Raw genomic sequence first — 22,845 nt, 5'->3', positions numbered from 1 at the left:
AGAAGCTGGGGTAAATCTATATTCTAATATGTGGCTTCATTGAGCTCAGACATGTTTGATGAAGAAACCTTGGCATGTATGCTGTGTGGAAAGGTGAGAAGGTAAGTACCTGAATGGAAAGTGCTGGCCCATCTCGGTTCATGGTCACCTGGTGTACTCTTCTGTTGGCCAGATTCTCTGTGCTGATGGTAAACACGTGACTTTCTCCCTTGCTTAGTCGGTAATGAATCTGTAAACTTCCTTGAAAGAAAAAAAAGGGGGGGGGGTAAATTTAAGAATTGCAAGCACAGCATAGAAAGACCTGATCAAATTTTACATTAATTGATGATTGCTGTTTTCTGGACCTCAATGATTCAGCATTTAATTTTTCTAAAAAAAAAAAAAATATGTTCATCAAAGTTGAAATACAAACTTCTCATCATAGCTACTAATTAAAGTGAGTATGGCTCTCTGCTGATGTTGTTTTTGTTACTGTTGTTGCTTGTGTATGTGCCACTTTAAATTCAAATTAAAATGTTAGGTTGAGACCATCACAATAGTTTAGACTTGTAATTTCAACACTTTACAGGCTAAGACAGGAAGATCAGTGTTTTTAAGCCATTTTGGGAGACACAGTGAGACCCTCCCTCAAAAAAAAAAAAAAAAAAAACAGCTACAAAGAAAGAGAAAGGGCAGAGGGGTGGAAGAGAGGAAGGAAAAGAGGATGGGGATGGAAGAGAAGTAGAGTAGAAGTAAGAGATACATTTGGACAAGCACAAGCACAGACATATTTTGTAACTGGAATCTGAGAATATAAACACTACATAGTCACTCTTATAACATGATTCTCTAGCAATCACCTTCCTCCAAACTTGAGAGAGAGAGAGAGACCTTCCTATCTTCACCCACTGAAATGCAATGTAATGTAATGTAATGCTTCCAGTTTAAGTGTGGTCTGCTTAAGGCAAGGTAACTAACTTACATCTTCACAGCTCCTTAGGACATTCAAATTTTATCAGGAGAGTGTTTTTCAGGCAATGTTTCATTATCCAGGAGGTCAACTAAGCAGCTCACTGAATCCCAACTTTAGCAGTTACATAATGCATGGAAACTAAAGGAGATTTCAGAGAGTCCTTAAAGGCATATGGAAAATCTTCCTTTCTTGCCAGTTTGTGTTGTGAGGAAGAAAATAATTTACATATCCAGAAAGACAAAGCATTATAGCATAATTACATAATAAATAACAAATTTTATAAATATTAAAATATATAAATAGTTAAATAAAAACAATAATTATAGCTACTGTAGTGTGAGTATCATTTATTTTTAACTTGAAAGCTCCTTTACATGAAAACATGACATGGAAGATACACATTCACTGGCTTTCTTATGCCAGGAACATGCTCATTTCAGTTTTGCAACATGGCTGACAGAGATGGTTGCTCAGTGGCCCAAGTGATGCTATGCTCACTTTGTGTGGTCAGCTACATTGTACAATTGAAGTTCCCCCAGCCATCATAAACTCTCCTTGAGTACATAAGAGATCAGAAAATATTGTGAACTGAGTACACTGTCACACTATGATGGACAGTAAGGAAGAAAATACATGTACTCAAATTAGGGCCAAGAAATATGATTCTGATCTAGTCTTTCACATATTCACATTTGTTTGACCTTCCTCAGTTCACTCCTTTTTCCTATTGCAGGCAGTTATAGGAAAACATCAGGCTTGTGTTCAAGATTGGTATTGTCAAATCCCCTTTTCTTTTCTCTGTATCCTTCTGTGAAAGACAATATTTACTGTCTCTTTCTTCCCTGCTGGTCTCTATCTCCATACTCTCCATCAAGCCTACACAAAAGCAAACACTGTAAGTTTATAGTCCCAAAGGTAGAAGACTGTAACAGACAATGTACTATCAATACAACAAACTAAAGAATAGGCTAAATTCCAGGTCAGAATTGCATTGAAAGCAATGCATCGTACTCCATTCAACACTGTGGTCTCATGTTTCTGTCTAGTGCACATTAGCAGTGCTATACATTCAGAGAACACTTTCTTTGCATGCCAGAGATTTGCCATTTAGAGATGAAAATAAAAAAAAAATTAAAGTGATTTTTTGATGTGAGGTTATGTGACAAAGCATACTCAATACACAAAATGCTCTCAGGAGCAAATATGGAGATAAAGTGTAAAGCAGAGACTGAAGGAAAGGCCATCGAGTGACTGTCCCATCTGGGGATGCCTCCCATATACAGTCACAAAACCTCTACACTACTGTGGATGCAAGGAAATGCTTACTGAAAGGAGCCTGGTATAGCTGTCTCTTGAGAGGCTCAGCCAGAGCCTTACAAACACAGAGCCTTACAAACACAGAGCCAGATGCTTGCAACCAACCATTGTGCTGAATGTAGGATCCCCAATGGAGGAGTTAGAGAAAGGACTGAAGGAGCTGAAGGGCTTTGCAACCTCATAGGAAGAATAACAATATCAACCAACCAGAACCCCCAGAGCTTCCAGGGACTAAACCATAAACCAAGAAGTACACATGGCTCCAGCTGCATGTGTAGCAGAGCATTGCCTTGTCAGGCATCAATGAAATGAGAGGTCGTTGGTCCTTTGAAGGCTTGATAGATTCCCCAGTGTATGCATCCCCATAAAAGCAGGGGGAGGGAGGATAGGACAGGGGGTTTCTTGGGGGGGTGGAACTAGGAAAGGGGATAACAGTTGAAATGTAAATGAAGAAAATGTCCAATAATATATGTATGTGTGTGTATATGTTGGTTGATATTGTTATTCTTCCTATATATACACACACATACATATATAGCATATATAGTTTTCTGACCTCCACACTCATGGCATGTGACACAGCACACTCATACAGAAATACACAATGAATATATGAATAATGTGAAAGTCTTTAATTGAAAATGATAAAAGACCAATAATTAGAGTAAAACATAGCTTTTAATGCAATTGCTCTGTAGTACTGCTTCAGGTCAGGGATAGGGTTCCAGTCATCAAATTCAGGTCCTCCTTCTTCCAAAGCAAGCACATACTGATGGGCTCAATTCCTCAGCCCCTAGGCTTCATAATTTTAATTAGTTGCTACATTTATCTATTTCTTGTGTGTATGTGTATGTATATGTGTGTGGGGGGAGGGAGCTCACTAGTGTCTTGGTGCACATGTAGAGTCAGAGCACAACTTGAAGGACTTCCCATAATTGCATCCTGGGATTAACTTAAATTTTCAGGCATAGCAGTGAGTGAGTGTCTTTTTCCACTGAGCCATTTCCTTATCTCAGAACCAAAGCTTTAAAGGGTTTATTTGAGACCTCAGTTAGTCCCTTTGAAGAACACTCCAGGGAACCAGATATCTCCTATAAAGACCTGAGCTTCTATCTGTATCTTCATCTTTGGCTTGACGATTGACTTTTTTCATTATTCTTTCCAAGAATACTGTAGGAGTAAGACTTTCTGCATATGCTGATGGCAAGTTAACTACGGAATCTATAAGGCCTCTTTAATGTGTAGGACTGGGGAGTCTGTAGCAAAATAAGGTGAGCACAGGACTCAGCTAAGAGGTGTTACTTGGACCTGTGACTTCAGTTAATGAATTGGCAGGCCTGGCATATGACCACCTTGCCCAGCCTTTACCATCTCTGCAGAAGAAGGCTAGAGACTCTCAGACAGTGTTGCAGAGAGCCAATCAATTAAGCTAAATGCATTCAGTTGAAACTTGCTCTGGCAGTGTTATGCAGCTACTGGGCCTTGTTTTGGGGTCTACAAGGGTTCCTTCTGTGAAACATTTAAACACTATCCATGACAGTTTGGAACTGTTTTCTGGCATTGATTTTTTTCATGGAAACAGTCTGTCTTTCATCTTTTTAAATGAAGTATACTTACTTATGTTGGTTTTATTTAATAAATAACTGGGTTTATACTTTATTAATAAAAAGTATTCTTTTTATTAATGAGTATGCTACTTCAAAGGAATTACATTCACATTGAAAAAAAAAAAAGCCTTACTAAGCAAATATCATCATGGTTGTGTTCCTGCCTGCTATGTTTATTTAGAAAGTTTTAGATAGTGGAGAATAAAAAGAGAAAGAAATTAGGGTAGGAACTGGAAGAACTGCTTAAATATTAGGTGGTGAAGAAACTCATTCTAGCTGCTTCCAACTGTCATAAGCTTCCGTTAGAGTGCAGAAGCCCCAAAGAGCCAGTCCTCCCTGAGCAGAGAGCTCTTCAATGGGAGAAGTTTTTACATTAGACAGCTTTCTCCCCATCCTTCAGCATTCTGCATAAAGCTGTTTATCTTGGGAAACTACCAGGATTTTCCAAGACAATAGGTATGTTATCATCTTTATTCTAACGTATACTATGCTTTCTTGGGTGTAATCTCTAAATTCTCTACAAGTCAGGACATACATATGGTGTGTGTCTTTGTGTATTTATTATATATATCGTGCATATATACCAGGATGCATATCCACTTGTGTACCTGTGCAGGCTAAAAGTCAACAGAGTGGCTTCCATGGTTTATCTTCATCTACATTTTTGAAGCAGTCTCTCACTGCTTGACTTTAGAGTTCATAGGATTTAGCATGGGGGCAGAAAGCTAGGAAAGGGTCCTTCCAGACTCCATCTGCACCCAGGAGCTGGGCTGCTCCACAGCTGTCTGTGCACTGATCCTACCAGAAGGTCTCACCTCCTGGTTTGGAGGTGAGACCACCATTTTTTCCTCTGGTGAACATACCAGTGGGTAAGGCTAGAAGTACAGAAAACATAGGAGTGGCAGAACAGCTGGACAGGGTCTTTTCTGGCTGCATCCGTACCTAGGAGCTGGCACTCCACAGCCATCTGTGCACTGATCTTGCCAGGGGAGAACAAGTCTCCAGGGAATGCTTTGACTGCCAGATTTGGAGGTGAGGCTGCCCTTTTCTTTCCTGTGATTGTGCAGGCAGGTGTGGGCAGGAGCACAGGGAACACAGGATTGGCAGAGCAGCTGGGACATGGTCCTTTCAGGCTTCATATGAACTCATGAGCTGGATTGAGCCACATCCCTCTATGCCAGGAGAAAGATTGTCTCCCAGGGATGCTGAGACAGGCTTCCAGGCTTCCAGGCCCACAGGAGGGACAAACTCCACCCAGAGACAGGGGGTCCAACTAACACCAGAGATGATAAGATGGCAAAAGGCAAAAGCAAGAATTCTACCAAAAGAAACAAAGGCAAGAAGACAACAAGGCACCATTCGAACACAGTTCTCCCACATCAGCAAGTCCTGGATATTCCAATACACCAGAAAAGCAAGATCTGGATTTAGAATCACTTCTCATGATGCTGACAGAAGACTTTAAGAAGGACATAAATAATTCCCTTAAATAAATACAGGAGAACAGGTGTCAACAGGTAGACACCCTTAAAAAGGAAATACAAAAATTCCTTTAAGAATTACAGAAAAACACAAACAAACAAGTGAAGGAACTGATCAAAACCATCCAGGATCTAAAAATGGAAGTATAAACAATAAAGAAATCACAAATGGAGACAATTGTGGAGATAGAAAACCTTGGAAAGAAATTTGGAGTTATAAATGCAAGCATCGACAATACAATACAAGAGATAAAAGAGAGAATCTCAGGTGCTGATGATACCATAGAAAACATTGACTCAATAGTCAAAGAAAATGTAAAATGCAAATGCTTGTAACCCAAAATATCCAGGAACTCCAGGACACAATGAGAAGACAAAACCTAAAGATTTATAGCTTAAAAGTAAATGTCTTCAACAAAATAGAAGAAATGTTTCTTAATGTAAAGAAAGAGATGCCCATAAACATACAAGAAGCCTAAAGAATGCTAAACAAACCAGACCAGAAAAGAAATTCCTCCTTTCTCATAGTAATCAAAACACCAATTGCACTAAACAAAGAATATTAAAAGCAGTAAGGAACAAAGATCAAATAAAATATAAAGGCAGACCTATGAGAATTACACCAGACTTCTCACCAGAGACCATGAAAACTAGAAGATCCTGGGCAGATCTTGTACAGACTCTAACAGAACACAAATGCCAACCCAGACTACTATGCCCAGCAAAAATCTCAGTTACCACAGATGGAAAAACCAAGATATCTCATGATAAAACCAAATGTACACAATATATTTCCAGAAATCCAGACCTACAAAGGATAATAGATAGAAAATGCCAACATAAGAAGGGAAACTACACCCTAGAAAAAGCAAGAAAGTAATCTTCTTTCAACAAAACTAAAAGAGGATAACAACTTAAACAGAAAAATAACAACACAAGTAACAGAAAACAACACTCACTCTTCCTTAATATCTCTTAACATCAATGGACTCAATTCCCCAATAAAAAAAGCCATAGAGTAAAAAACTGGATACATATACAGAACCCAGCATTTTGCTGTGTACAGGAAACTCACCTCAATGTCAAAGACAAACACTCCCTCAGATTAAAAGGCTAGATAATTTTCCAAGCAAATGGTCCCAGGAAAAGCAGTTGTAGTCATTCTAATATAGGATATAATCAACTTTCAACCAAAACTCAACAAAAAAGATAAGGAAGGACACTTCATATTTATCAAAGAAAAAAATCACCAAGAAGAACTATCAATTCTAAACATCTATGCTCCAAATGCAATGGCACCCACATTCATAAAAGAAATTTTAGTAAAGCTCAAATCACACATTGCACCTCACACAATAATTGTGGGGTATATCAACACCCCACTCTTATCAATGGGCATATCAGAGAAAAAAACTGAACGGGGCTACAGTGAAACACCGAGAAATTATGGACCAAATGAATTGGACAGATATCTATAGAACATTTCATCCTGAATCATAAGAAAATATATTCTTCTCAGAACAACATGGTACCTTTTCCCAAATTAGCCATATAATTGGTCACAAACCTGACCTCAACAGATGTAAAAATATTGAAATACTCTCTCACCGCTCTTGCCTCTTGGGACCCTCATCATTCTGCCCCTCTTGGGCTCTCCTCCCCTCCCTCCTCTCTCTGCCAGCTTCCACTCCTCTATTCTACTCTTCTCTCTCTCTCTCTCTCTCTCTCTCTCTCTCTCTCTCTCTCTCTCTCTCTCTCTCTCTCTCTCTCTCCCTCCCTCTCTAACTCCCATCTTCTGCCCTGAATAAATTCTATTCTATGCCAAAAAAAAAAAAAAAAAAAAGATTGAAATAAGCCCATGCGTCTGATCAGATCACTGTGGATTAAGGCTGGTCTTCAATAGCAATGGAAACAAGAGAAAGTCCAAATAAACAAGGAAGCTGAACAATGCTATACTCAATGAAAACTTAGTCAAGGAAGAGCTAAGGAAAGTAATCAAAGACTTTATAGAACTTAATGAAAATGAAGGCACAACATGCCCAAACATATGTTACACAATGAAAGAAGTGCTAAGAGGAAAATTCATAGCTCTGAGTACCTCCAAAAAGAAATTGAAGAGAACATAAACAAGCAACTTAACAGCATACCTGAAAACTGTCAAACAAAAAGAAGCTAATACAAACAAGAGGAGTAGAAGGAAGGAAATAATCAAACTCAGGACTGAAATCAACCAAGTAGAAACAAAAAGAACTATACAAAGAGTAAACAAAACCAGAAGCTAGTTCTTTGAGAAAATCAAAAAGATAGATAAATTCTTAGCTAGACTAACCAGAGGGCACAGAGACAGTATTCAAATTAACTAAATCAAAAATTAAAAGGGAGATATAACAACAGAAACTAAAGAAATTCAAAAAATCATCAGATCCTACTATAAAACTTATATTCAACAAAACTGGAAAATCTGGGTGAAATGAACAATTTCCTAGACTGATACCAAATACCAAAGTTAAATCAGGGTTAGTTAGACCATCTAAACTGTCCCATAAATCCTAAAGAATTAGAAGCAGTCATTGAAATTCTCCATACCAAAAAAGCACAGAACCAGATGGTTTCAGTGAAGAATTCTATCAGGCCTTCAAGAAGACCTAATGCTAATACTTTTCAAATTATTCAACAAAAATTGAAACAGGAGAAACACTACCCATCTCATCCTATGAGGATAAAATTACACTGATACCAAGCCCACACAAAGATCCAACAAAAAAAGAGAACTTCAGACCAATTTCTCTTATGATTATCTATTTAAAAATATGCAATAAAATTGTTGCCAACTGATTCTCCATGCATTTCAGCTGCCTAGTGGTCAGCAAGTCTTGTTGGGAGACTAATGACTAGAAGTTCCGGAATATGAAAACTTCTTTAAACTGCAGTTGCTGTGGTGGCCTCCTAGGACATTCAGCAGCTGGTCCTGTCAACTGCCAGACATCTTTTTTTTTTTTTAATTTTTATTTTTATTTTTATTTTTTTAAATATTTTTTATTTTATATATTCTTTGTTTACATTCCAAATAATTTCCCCTTTCCCGGATTCCCCCTATCCATATGTCCTGTAAACCTTCTTCTCTCCATCCATTCTCCGATCACCTCCCTCCTTTTTCTCTGTCCTTATATTCCCCTCCAATGCTATGTCAATCCTTTCCAGGATCAGGACCCTCTCCATACTTCTTCATGGGAGTCATTTGTTATGTGATTTGTGCCTTAAATAACCCTTAAGTAAATCTTCAGTCATTATGTATGCTTAAATTGCATAACTTCTTTGATAAAAAAAAAAATTGATAGTGTTTCCAGTAGAAATTTTCCTCTCATTTTGAATTCTGGCATAGAAATAACAGGAATCGATGGTAAGATAGACAAGATGAGAGTAATCCTTGATTGTCAAAAGCATTAAGGTTTAAAGACACTTTCTCAGCAGAACATAATACAATGGGTCTTCTTCGTGCATACAGCTCTAAGAACCTCCTTTTCCATCCTCCCATTGCATTATTTTTTTTATTATTTATTTTAAATTGATATACTAAAATTGGAAATTTACTATTTGGACTTTATGCAGACATGTAACTCATAATATACATCAAATTCCTTTCTGTAATAAAACCTAAATTTATTAAATATCTATTGTATTTTTAAACATTCTGTACCTCAGTATCTCTACTTGACAAATTGTGCTTTTAATTCAATGGGGGTGAGTTACAGAAATTTTAACAAATTCTTCCTAATCCTGTACTGTGTCTTTATTTTTTTTTAAATATTTTTATTTTCTATATTCTTTGTTTACATCCCAAATGATTTCCCCTTTCCCGGATCCCCCCTCCCCATATGTCCCATAAACCTTCTCTCCATCCATTCTCCAATCACCTCCCTCCTTTTTCTCTGTCCTTATATTCCCCTCCAATGCTAGGTCAATCCTTTCCAGGATCAGGACCCTCTCCATACTTCTTCATGGGAGTCCTTTGTTATGCGATTTTTGCCTTGAGTATTCAGGGCTTCCAGGCTAATTAATATCTACTTATCAGAGATTGCATTCCATGTGTATTCTTTTGTGACTGAGTTACCTCACTTAGGATGATATTTTCCAGATCAAACATTTGCTTGAAAATTTTGTCAATTCATTGTTTCTAATTGCTGAGTAGTATTCCATTGTGTTAAATATACCACATTTTCTGTATCCATTCCTCCTTTGAGGGGCATCTGGATTCTTTCCAGCTTCTGACTATTATAAATAAGGCTGCTATGAACATAATGGAGCATGTGTCTTTATTGCATGCCAGGGAATCCTTTGGGCATGCCCAGGAGAGGTATAGCAGGGTCCGCTGGAAGTGTCATGTCCAGTTTTCTGAGGAACCACCAGACTGATTTCCGTAGTGGTTGTACCATCTTACAATCCCACCAGCAGTGAAGGAGTGTTCCTCTTTCTCCACATCCTTGCCAACACCTGCTGTCTCCTGAGTTTTTGACCTTAGCCATTCTGACTGGTGTAAGGTGAAATCTCAGGGTTGTTTTGATTTGCATTTCCCATATGACTAATGATGTTGAACACTTCTTAAGGTGCCTCTCTGCCATCCGAATTTCTTCAGGAGATACTTCTTTGTTTATATCTGTACTCCATTTTTAATAGGGTTATTTGGTTCCCTGGTGTCTAACTTCTTGAGTTCTTCGTATATATTGGATATTAGCCCTCTATCAGATGTAGGGTTGGTGAATATCCTTTCCCAATTTGATGGTTGTCATTTTGTCCTTTTAACAGTGTCCTTTGCCTTACAGAAATTTTGTAATTTTATGAGGTACCATTTGTCAATTCTTGATCTTAGAGCATAAGCTATTGGTGATCTGTTCAGGAACTTTTCCCCTGTGCCCATGTCCTCAAGGGTCTTCCCCAGTTTCTTTTCTATTAGTTTCAGTGTGTCTGGTTTTACATGGAGGTTCTTGATCCACTTGGAGTGAAGTTTAGTACAAGGAGATAAGTATGGATCAATTCACACTCTTCTGCATGCTGACCTCGAATTGAACCAGCACCATTTTTGAAAAGGTTACCTTTTTTCCACTGGATGTTTTTGGCTACTTTGTCGAAGATCAAGTGGCCATAGGTGTGTGGATTCATTTCTGGATCTTCAATTCTATTCCATTGGTCTACTTGTCTGTCACTGTGCCAATATCATGCAGTTTTTAACACAATTTCTCTGTAGTATTGCTTGAAGTCAGGGATACTGATTTCCCCGGAATTTCTTTTGTTGTTGAGAATCATTTTAGATATCCTGGGTTTTTTGTTATTCCAGATGAATTTGAGAATTGCTTTTTCTAACTCTGTGAAGAACTGAGTTGGGATTTTGATGGGGATTGCATTGAATCTGTAGATTGCTTTTGGCAAGATGGCCATTTTAACTTTATTAATCTTGCCAATCCACGAGAATGGCAGATTTTTCCATTTTCTGAGGTCTTCTTCGATTTCCTTCTTCAGAGACCTGAAGTTCTTGTTGTATAGATCTTTCACTTGTTTGGTTAGAGTCACACCAAGATACTTTATATTGTTTGTGGCTATTATGAAGGGTGTCATTTCCCTAACTTCTTTCTCAGCCTGCTTATCCTTTGAGTATAGGAAGGCAACTGATTTGCTTGAGTTGATCTTATAACCAGCCACTTTGCTGAAGTTGTTTATCAGCTGTAGCAGTTCTCTGGTGGAGGTTTTCAGGTCACTTAAGTAGACTATCATGTCATCTGCAAAGAGTGATAATTTGACTTCTTCCTTTCCAATTTGTATCCCCTTGACCTCCTTATGTTGTCTAATTGCTCTAGCTAGAACTTCAAGTATTATATTGAAAAGTTATGGAGAGAGAGGACAGCCTTGTCTAGTCCCTGATTTTAGTGGGATTGCTTCAAGTTTCTCTCCATTTAGTTTGATGTTGACTACCGGTTTGCAGTATATTGCTTTAACAATGTTTAGGTATGGGCCTTGAATTCCTGTTCTTTCCAAGACTTTTAGCATGAAAGGATGCTGAATTTTGCCAAATGCTTTTTCTGCATCCAATGAGATGATCATATGTTTTTTTTTTCTTTGAGTTTGTTTATGTAGTGGATAGCATTAATGGATTTCCTCATATTGAACCATCCCTGCATCCCAGGGATGAAGCCTACTTGATCATGGTGGATGATCATTTTGATGTGTTCTTGGATTCAGTCGGCAAGAATTTTATTAAGTATTTTTGCATCAATATTCACAAGAGAAATTGGCCTGAAGTTCTCTTTCTTTGTTGGATCTTTTTGTGGTTTTGATAATGCAGTCATCAGAACTCCATGAAGTTGGGCCTCTGCCTCTGTATTGGGAACAGCCTTGGCCACAGAGTCCCATATCCATGCAGTTCACTAAGCCAGCCTATACACCCAGAGGCCAGCTAGGAAGAAGTAACTTGAGTCCCTCCCTACAGAGCAGAGGATCCAGTCAAGAGGCCTCTGACAAGAGCCTTCAGGTCTCAGCCTCTGAATCGGGAACAGCCTTGGCCACAGCGTGCCACCTCCAAGCAGTTTAGCTGAGTGTGGCCCTGCAGAGTAGAGGATTCGCCTGCACAGCCTGAATCCACAGCTGATCTGGGCCACAGAATTACATGCCCAAATTCAACTACAATAGAGTGGGTCTCAGCTGTCATCTTTGCTTCTGTGACTGTGAAACAGATTGGTAGGCAGGTTCCACCAGAGTAGAGGATCACTTGGGACACATCACACTAGGACTCCACTTGCACCCAGGAACTCTGCAGCACTACCGGAATTTGTGCCAGGAAAAAGTAGCTCACCTAAGGTTGCTGAGATAGGTCTACAGGCACACACACAGGAGGAGAAAGCTACTGCCAATGACAGCAGGCCCAACTAACACCAGAGATAACCTGATGGCAAAAGGCAAACGTGGGAATGCTGCCAACAGAAATCAAGGCAATATGGCACCATCTGAACCCAATTCTCCCACAACAGCAATTCCTGGATACCCCAACACACCAGGAAAGCAAGATTTGGATTTAAAATCACAGAACATAATGCTGATGGAGGCATCATGGAGGGCTTCAAGAAGGACATAAATAGCTCCCTTAAAAAAATACAAGACAGAGAGGATACCACTTCCTGATGTTCTCTAGAGAACTGACAGGAGCAGGCTATTAGTTTGCCTATCCCCTTCCCCCCTTGTACCCCTCCCTCCTCCCCTGTTGCCACCCCTTGCCATTGGGGGTGGGAGACCCGTGCCACATCTGGCACGGAGAGGATGCCACTTCCTGATGCTCTCTAGAGAACCAACAGGAGCAGGGTATTAGGAAAGCATCATCACCCAACACAGAGAGTCATGGAGCCACTCTGCTCAGGGACTCACTACCCAGCAACCCCTAGTTCACCTATCCCCTTCGGCCCCTTCTACCCCTCCCTTCTCCCCCATCGCTGCCTCTTGCTTTTTGGATGTGGGAGACCTGCACCACATCAGGCATGGAGAGGACACTGCTTCCTGATGCTCTCTAGAGAATCAACAGAAGCAGGGTATTAGTTTGCCTATCCCCTTCCACACCTTCTACCCCTCCCTCCTCTCCTGTCACCACCCCTTTCTGTCAGATGTGGGAGACCTGTGCCACATCTGGCATAGAGAGGACAACACTTCCTGATACTCTCTAGAGAACTGAAAGGAGCAGGGTATTAGAGAACCTACAGGAGCAGGGCATTCAAGAATTGGCAGGAGCAGGGCATTCAACCCTTGCCAAGTCTTCCAGAGGGGCGATCCCATTGCCTGATCCTTCCTGGAGAATCAGCTGTTTGCAGGGCATTGGACAGAAAGAGAATCCCAGGAATACAGAAACACAGGCCGGCAGGATAGAGAAGATAGTGTCAACAAGACCAGCTAACACCAGAAATAATGGGATTGCCAAAGGCAAACGCAAGATCATTACAACTAGAAACCAAGGCAACATGGCACCCTCAGAACCCAGCTCTCCCACAACAGCAAATGCTGCATACTCCATCACATCAGAAAAGCAAGAAACAGATTTGAAATCACATCTCATATCGCTGATGGAGAACTTCAAGAAGGACATAAATAACTCCCTTAAAGAAATACAACAGAACATGGGTCAGCAGGTAGAAGCACAAAAATCCTTTAAAGAAAGACAAGAGAATATGGATCAAAAGGTAGAAGCCCTTAAAGAGGAAACACAAAAATCTCTTAAAGAAATACGGGAGAATATGGGTCAAAAGGTTGAAGCCCTTAAAGAGGCAATGCAAAAATCCCATAAGGAATTACAGGAGAACATGGGTCAACATGCAGAAACCCATAAAGAGGAATCACAAAAATCCCTAAAAGAAACACAGAAGAACATGGATAAACAGGTAGAAGCCCTTAAAGAGGTAACACAAAAATTCCTTAAAGAATTTCAGGAAAAAACAAACAAACAAACAAACAAACAAACAAACAAGTGAAGTAACTGAACAAAATTATCCAGAATCTAAACCTGGAAATAGAATCAACAAGGAAATCACAAAGTGAGACATCTCTAAAAATAGAAAACCTTGGAAAGAATTCAGGAATCATAGATGCAGGCATCAACAACAGAATGCAAGAGATAGAAGAAAAAAATCTCAGATGCTGAAGATTCCATTGAAATCATTGACTCAAAAGTCAAAGAAAATGAAAAAAATGCAAAAAGCTTGTAACCCAAAACATCCAAGAACTCCAGGACACAATGAGAAGACCAAACCTAAGGATTATAGGAATAGAAGAAAGTGAGGATTTACATCTTAAAGGTCCAATAAATATCTTCAACAAAATTGTAGAAGGAAACTTCCCTAACCTAAAGAAAGAGATGCCCATGGATATACAAGAAGCCTACAGAACTCCAAACAGATTGGACCAGAGCAGAAACTCCTCCTGTCACATAATAATAAAAACACCAAATGCACTAAACAAAGAAAGAATTTTGAAAGACATGAGAGAAATAGGTCATGTAACATATAAAGGCAGACCTATCAGAATTACACCAGACTTCTCACCAGAGACTATGAAAGCCAGAAGAGCCTGTGTAGATATCATATAGGCCCTAAGAGAACATAAATGTCAGCCCAGACTACTATACCCAGCAAAACTTTCAATTACCATAGATGTTGAAAACAAGACATTCCATGACAAAAGCAAATTTACACAGTATCTTTCTACAAATCCAGCTCTGCAAAGGATAATGGGTGGAATTTACCAACACAAAACAGTGAACCACACTGTAGAAAAATCAATAAGGTAATCTTTCATCAAACCCAATAGAAGATAGCTACACAACCAGAATGTCAACTTTAACTATGAAAATAACAGTAAGCAACAATCACTTTTCCTTAATATCTGTTAATATCAATGGTCTCAATCCCCCTCTAAAAAGACATAGACTAATGGACTGTATACGTAAACAGGACCCAACAAGAAACACACTTCAGTGACAAAGACAGGTACTATTTAAGGGTCAAAGGATGGAAAACAATTTTCCAAGCAAATGGTCTCAAGAAACAACTGGAGTGGCCATTCTTTTATTCAGATAAAGTTGACTTTCAACCAAAAGTTGTCAAAAAAGATAAGGAGGGACACTTCATACTGGTCAAAGTAAAAGTATACCAAGATGAACTCTCAATTCTGAACATCTATGCTCCAAACACAAGGACACCCACATTCATAAAATAAACTTTACTAAAGCTCAAAGCACACATTGCACCCCACACAATAATACTGGGAGACCTCAATACCACATTGTCATAAATGGACAAGTCAAGGAACAAGAAACTAAACAAAGATACAGTGAAAATAACTGAAGTTATGGACCAACTGGATCTAACAGATATTTAAAGAACATTGCACCCTAAAGCAAGAGAATATTCCTTCTTCTCAGCACCTCATGGTACCTTCTCCAAAATTGACCATATAATTGGTCACAAAACAGGCCTCAACAGATATAGAAATATTGAAATTATTCCATGTATCTTATCAGATCACCACAGCCTAAGGCTGATCTTAAGCTCAAACAAAAGCAATGGAAAACACAGATACACATGGACTTTGAACAATGTTCTTCTCAACGATAGCTTGATCAAGGAAGAAATAAAGAAAGTAAAGACTTTTTAGAATTCAATGAAAATGAAGACACATCATATCAAAATTTATGGGACACAATGAAAGCAGTGCTAAGAGGAAAACTCATAGCTCTGTATGCCTCCAAAAAGAGAATGGAGAGAGCTTACACTAACAGCTTGACAGTGCAGTTGAAGGCTCTAGAACAAAAGGTTGCAAATACCCACAAGAGAATTAAATGGCAGGAACTAATCAAACTTACAGCCGAAATCAACCAAGCAGAAACAAAGAGCTATACAAAGAAACAACAAAACAAGGAAATGGTTCTTTGAAAAAATCAACAAGATAGATAAACCCTTAGCCAGACCAACCAGGGGGCACAGAGACAGTATCCAAATTAATAAAATCAGAAATGAAAAGGGAGACATAACAACTGAAACTGTGGAAATTCAAAAAATTATCAGATCTTATGACAAGAGTTTATACTCAACAAAGTTTGAAAACCTGGATGAAATGGACAACTTTCTAGATACATACCAGTTGTCAATGTTAAAAGAGGATCAGATAAACCATCTAAATAGTCCCTTAAGCCATGTTGAAATAGAAGCAGTCTCCCTTCAAAAAAAACCTAGGACCAGATGGGTTTAGTGAGGAATTCTATCAGATCTTCAAAGAAGATACTGATAATCTTCAAACTTTTCCATGAAATAGAAACTCAAGGAACACTGTCCAACTCATTCTATGAAGCCACAATGACGCTTATACCTAAACCAAACAAAGATAAAACAAGAAAGGAGAACTTCAGACCAATCTCCCTCATGAACATTGATGCAAAAATACTGAACAAAATCCTTGTCAACCAGATCTAAGAATGCATAAGAAATTTAATTCACCACAATCAAGTAGGCTTCATCCCAGGGATGCAGGGATGGTTCAATATACGGAAATCTGTCAATGTAATTCACTACATAAACAAACTAAAGGAAAAAAAAACACATGGTCATTTCATTAGATGATGAAAAGGCTTTTGACAAAATTCAGCATCCCTTCATGATAAAAGTCTTGGAGAGATCGGAAATCCAAGGCCCATACCTTAGCATAGTGAAAGCAATATACTGCAAACCAGTAGCCAACATCAAACTAAATGGACAGAAACTTGGAGGCAATCCCACTAAAATCAGGGACCAGACAAGGCTGCCCACTCTCTCCCTATCTATTCAATATAGTACTTGAAGTCCTAGTCAGAACAATCAGGCAGCAAAAAGAGGTCAAAGGAATACAAATTGCAAAGGAAGAAGTCAAACTATCACTATTTGCAGATGATATGTTAGTACACTTAAGCAACCCCAAGACTTCCACTAAAGAACTCCTAAAGCTGATAAACAACTTCAGCAAAGTGGTGGGATACAAAATTAACTCAAGCAAATCAGTAGCCTTCCTCTGCTCAAAGGATAAACAAGATGAGAAAGAAATTAGGGAAATGACACCCTTCACAATAGTCCCAAATAATATTTCACACCTAGGTGTGACCCTGACAAAGCAAGTAAAGGGTCTGTAATGATAAGAACTTTAAACCTCTGAAGAAAGAAATGAAGAAATTCTCAGAAGATGGAAAGATCTCCCATGTTCATGGATTGGCAGGATCAATATAGTAAAAATGGCCGTATTGCTGAAAGCAATCTACATATTCAATGCAATCCCCATCAAAATTCCAAATCAATTCTTCATAAATCTAGAAAGAGCAATTCTCAAATTCATCTGGAATAACAAAAAACTCAAGGGAGCAAAAACTATTCTCCCCAACAAAAGATATTCCAGGGGAATCATCATCCCTGACCTCAAGCTCTACTACAGATAGTGATAAAAACTGTTTGGTATTGGTATGCAGACAGGCAGGAAGATCATTGGAATAGAACTGAAGACCCAGAAAAAAACCCATACACATAAGGTCACTTGATATTTGACCAAGGAGCTAAAAACATCCAGTGGAAAAGAGACAGCATTTTTAACAAATGGTGCTGGATCAACTGGAGGTCTGCATGCAGAAAAATGCAAATTGACCCATTCTTATCTCATTGTACAAAGCTCAAGTCCAAGTGGATTAAAGATGTACACATAAAATCAGACACACTGCAGCTTATAGAGGAGAAAGTGGGGACAAACCTTCAACACATGGGCATTGGAGAAACGTTTCTGAACAGAACACCAATGGCTTATGCTCTAAAAACAAGAATCAACAAAACTACAAAGTTTCTGTAAGGCAAAGGACATAGTCAATAGGACAAAAGGCAACCAACAAATTGGGAAAAGATCTTTACTAGCCCTACCTCGGATAGAGGACTAATATCCAAAGTATACAAGAAGTTAGTCTCCAGATAATTAAATAACCCTATTAAAAATGGGTTCAGAGCTAAACAGGGAATTCTCACCTGAGGAAACTCAAATGGCTCTAAAGCACCTAAAGAAATGTTCAGCATCCTTAGTTATCAGGGAAATGCAAATCAAAACAACACTGAGATTCCATGTTACACCAGTCAGAGTGGCAAAGTTGAAAAACTCAGGGGACAGCAGATGCTGGAGAGGATATGGGGAAAGAGGAACACTTCTCCATTGTTGGTGGGATTACAAATTGGTAAAACCACTCTGGAAATCAGTTTGGCAATTCCTCAGAAAATTAGAGATAGTACTACCTGTGGACCCAGCGATAACACTCCTGGGCATATACCCAGAAAGTGCTCCTACATGTAATAAGGACACATGCTTCACTATCTTCATAGCTGCCTTATTTATAATAGCCAGAAGCTGGAAAGAACCCAGATGTCCCTCAACAGAGGAATGGATACAGAAACTTTGGTATATATGCACAATGGAGTACTATTAAGCTATTAAAAACAATGAATTCATGAAATACTTAGGCAAATGGATGGAAGTAGAAAGTGTCATCCTGAGCGAGGCAACCCAGTCACAAAAGAACACACATGGTATGCAGTCACTAGTAAGCGGATGCTAGTTCAAAAGTTCAAAATAAACAAGTTACAATTCACCAAGCACAGAAGCTCAAGAAGAATGAGGACTTAAATGAGAGTGCAATGATTCCTCTGAGAAAGGGAACAAAATCCTCACAGGAGCAACAAGGAAGGCAATATGTGGAGCAGAGTCTGAAATAAAGGCCACCCAGGGGTGCCCTACCTGGGGATTCATCCTATAAATAGTCAGCAAACCCCGACACTACAACTAGAAGCATGTACCAAAAGGAGCAGAGACTTATAAATTCAGAGGCAGAAACTAGCAACCAACTATTGGACTGAGCTTGGGGTCCCAAACAGAGGATCTGGAGGATAGTCCAGAGGAGCTGAAGTGGTATATGGGAAGAACCATGACTTCAGACACCCACACACCCCAGACTCCCAGGGACTGAACCATCAACCAAGGGGTACACATGGTTCCAGCCAAAAATGTGGCAGAGCAATGCCTTTTTGGGCATCAGTGGGAGGAGTGGTCTTTCGTCAGGTAAAGGCTCAATAGAGGCCACAACAAAGAGAAACAGATGGGGGGAAGTTGGGAGGGGAGGTGGGACTGTGTAGGGTAGAGGGGCATATACATGGAGGCAGGGGGTTGGAGGAGGGGTAGGGAATCATTGGGGGAAGGAGGTTTTTGGAAGTGGGGAAATTGGGAAAGGATTTACAATTGGCAATGTAAATTAAAAAGATACTCATTTAAAAAATGAAAAAATATTAAAGAAATACAGGAGAACACTTGTAAAGAGCAAGAAGCCCTTGAAGAACAAAGGGAAAACACCACAGGTGAAGGAATTAAACAAAGCCATCTAGGATCTAGAGAAGGAGGTAGAAAAAAAATAAAATCACAAAGAGAAACAACTCAGGACATAGAAAACCTAGAAAAGTAGTCAGGAGTCATTGATCCAAGAATCAACAACAGAATACAAGAAATGGAAGATAGAATCTCAGATGCAGAAGATACCATAGAAAGCATTGATACAATAGTCAAAGAAAATGAAAAATGCAAAAGGCTCCTGAACCAAAATAGCCAGGAAATCCAGGACAAAATGAGAAGACCAAACCTAAGGATTATAGGCATAGAAGAGAGTGAAGATCTCCAATTGAAAGGGCCAGTAAATGTCTTCAACAAAATTATGGAAGAAAACTTTCCTAACCTAAAGAAAGAGATGCCCATGAACATACAAGAATCCTAGAGAACTCCAAATAGATTCGATCAGAAAAGAAATTCATTCCATCATATAATAATTAAAACACCAAACAGAAACTGAGGAAATCCGACAAAAATATCATATCCTACTACAAAGCCTATATTCAAGAAAACTGGAAAATCTGGATGAAATGGAAAATTTCCTAGACAGATATCATTTACCAAAATTTAATCAAGATCAGATAGACAATCTAAATGGACCCATAATCCCTAATGAAATAGAAGGGGTCATTGACAGTTTCCCAACCAAAAAAAAAAAAAAAAAAAAAAAAAAAAGCACAGTATCAAAGGATAACTAATGCCAATACTCTACAAACTATTCCACAAAATAGAAACAGAAGGAACATTACCCAACTCATTCTATGAAGCCACAATTTTGCTGATACCAAAACCACACAAAGATCCAACAACAAAAAAAAAGAGAGAACCTTAGACCTATTTCCCTTATGATGGAAAAATCCCCAATAAAATTCTTGACAATTGAATCCAAGAACACATCAAAACAATCATTCACCACGATCAAGTAGGCTTCATCCCAGGGATGCAGGGATGGTTCAATATATGGAAATCTATCAATATAATTCACTACATAAGCAAACTCAAAGAAAAAACCCACATGGTCATTTCATTAGATGCTGAAAAAGCATTTGATAAAATTCAGCATCTGTTCATTTTAAAGGTTTTGAAAAAAACAGGAATTCAAGGCTCATTCTTAAACATAATAAAAGCAATATACAGCAAACTAGCTGTCAACATCAAAATAAATGCAGAGAAACTTGAAGCAATCCTACTAAAACCAGGGACTAGACAAGGCTGCCCTCTGTCTCCATATTTATTCAATATGGTACTTGAAGTTCTAGCTACAGCAATTAGACAACACAAGGAAGTCAAAGATACAGATGGGAAAGGAAGTAGTCAAACTACCACTATTTGAAGATGATATGATAGTATATTTAAGTGACCCAAAAAACTCCACCAGAGTTCTCCTACAGCTAATAAACAACTTCAGCAAGATGGCTGGTTATAAAGTTAACTCAAGCAAATTTAGTAGCCTCCCTATACTCAAAGGTTAAACAGGCTGATAAAGAAATTAGGGAAATGACTTCTTTCACAGTATCCACAAACAATATAAAGTATCTTGGTGTGACTCTAAACAAACAAGTGAATGATCTGTATGACAGGAACTTCACGTCTTTGAAGAAAGACATTGAAGAAGACCTCAGAAGATGGAAAAATCTTCCTTGCTCTTGGATTGGCAAGATAAATATACTAAAAATGGTATCTTGCCAAAAGCAATCTGCAGATTCATTGCAATCCCTATCAAAATCCCAACTCAATTCTTCATAGATTTAGAAAGAGGAATTCATATTGATCTGGAATAACAAAAATCCAGGATAGCTAAAACTGTTCTCAACAGTAAAATAACTTCTGGGGGAATCAGTATCCCTGACCTCAAGAAGTACTACAGAGCAATAGTGTTAAAAACTGCATGGTATTGGTACAGTGGCAGGCAGGCAGACCAATGGAATAGGATTGAAGATCCAGAAATTAACCCACACACCTATGGCCACTTGATCTTCGACAAAGGAGCTGAAAATATCCAGTGGAAAAAAGATAGCCTCTTTCAACAAAAGGTGCTGGTTCAACTGGAGGTCAGCATGCAAAAGAATTCAAATTGAGCCATTCTTATCTTATTGTACTAAGTTCAAGGCCAAGTGGATCAAGAACCTCAATATAAGACCATACACACTGAAATTAATAGAAAAGGAACTGGGGAAGACCTTTGAGGACATGGGCTCAGGGGAAAAGTTCTTGAACAGAACACCGATAGCTTATGCTCTAAGATCAAGAATTGACAAATGGGACCTCATGAAACTGCAAAGTTTCTGTAAAGCAAAGGACATTGTCAAAAGGACAAAACAGCAACCAACAAATTGGGAAAAGATCTTTACCAACACTACATCTGACAGAGGGCTTATATCCAAGATATACAAAGAACTCAAGAAGGTAGACTCCAGAGAGCCAAATATCCCCCTTAAAAAATCGGTTACAGAGCTAAACAAAGAATTTTCACCTGAGGAATAACAAATGGCTGAGAAGCACCTAAAGAAATGTTCAGCATTCCTGGTCATCAGAGAAATGCAAATCAAAACAACCCTGAGATTTCATCACACACCAGTCAGAATGGCTAAGATCAAAAAGCCAGGAGAAAACAAGTGCTGGCAAGGATGTAGAGAAAGAGGAACACTCCTCCACTGCTGGTGGGGTTGCAAGCTGTTACTATCACTCTGGAAGTCAGTCTGGCTGTTCCTCAGAAAACTGGAAATGATACTTCCAGAGGACCATGCTATACCACTCCTGGGCATATACCCAGAGGATTCCCCAGCATGTAATAGGGATACATGCTCCACTGTATTCATAGCAGCCCTATTTATAATAGCCAGAAGCTGGAAAGAACCCAGATGTCCCTCAACAGAGGAATGGATACAGAAAATCTTATATATATATATATGAGTACTATTCAGCCATTAGAAACAACAAATTCATAAAATTCTTAGACAAATGGATAGAAATGGAGAACATCATCCTAAGTGAGGTAACCCAGTCTCAGAAGAACATTCATGGTATGTACTCATTGATAAATGGATTTTAGCCTAGAAGCTTGGAATACCCAAGACACAATGCACATATCAAATGGTGCCCAAGAAGAAGAAAGGAGTGGCCCCTAATCCTGGAAAAGCTTAGTGCAGCAGTGTAAGGGAATACCAGAACAGGGAAATGGGAAGGTTTGGAGTGGGGAATGGAACAGCGGGAGGGAAGAGGGCTTATGGGACTTTTGGGGAGGGGGAATCCAGGAAAGGGAAAATCACTTGAAATGTAAATAAAGAATATATCGATTAAAAAAAGCAACAAAAAATATTCTTGACAACCCAATCAAAGAACATATCAAAAGAATCTTTCACCAAGATCAAGTAGGTTTCATCACAAGAATGCAGTGATGTTTTAATATATCCATCAATGTAATCCACTACATCAGCAAACTCTAAGAAAAAAAAAACACGTGGTCAATTCATTAGATGCTGAAAAAAGCATTTGACAAAATTCAGCATCCCTTCATGTTAAAAGTCTTGGAGAG

At 38.8% G+C, this 22,845-nt stretch overlaps 1 protein-coding gene across 3 annotated transcripts in view; it reads right to left on the bottom strand.

Annotated features, from left to right (window-relative positions):
- The window catches only part of LOC127697246 (contactin-associated protein like 5-3), an 883,854-nt gene that overhangs the window by 43,710 nt on the left and 817,299 nt on the right, over nt 1–22,845 (bottom strand). For all 3 annotated transcript variants that reach the window (XM_052200245.1, XM_052200246.1, XM_052200247.1), the window contains exon 20: nt 110–240. In XM_052200245.1, the coding sequence (XP_052056205.1) occupies nt 110–240 (131 nt within the window). The remainder of the gene's footprint in view (nt 1–109; nt 241–22,845) is intronic.

Source organism: Apodemus sylvaticus, chromosome 12 (assembly GCF_947179515.1).
Source record: "Apodemus sylvaticus chromosome 12, mApoSyl1.1, whole genome shotgun sequence".
NCBI lineage: Eukaryota > Metazoa > Chordata > Mammalia > Rodentia > Muridae > Apodemus > Apodemus sylvaticus.
The sequence above is the reverse complement of the archived record's forward strand: the minus strand, read 5'-3'. Positions and strand labels throughout refer to the sequence as shown.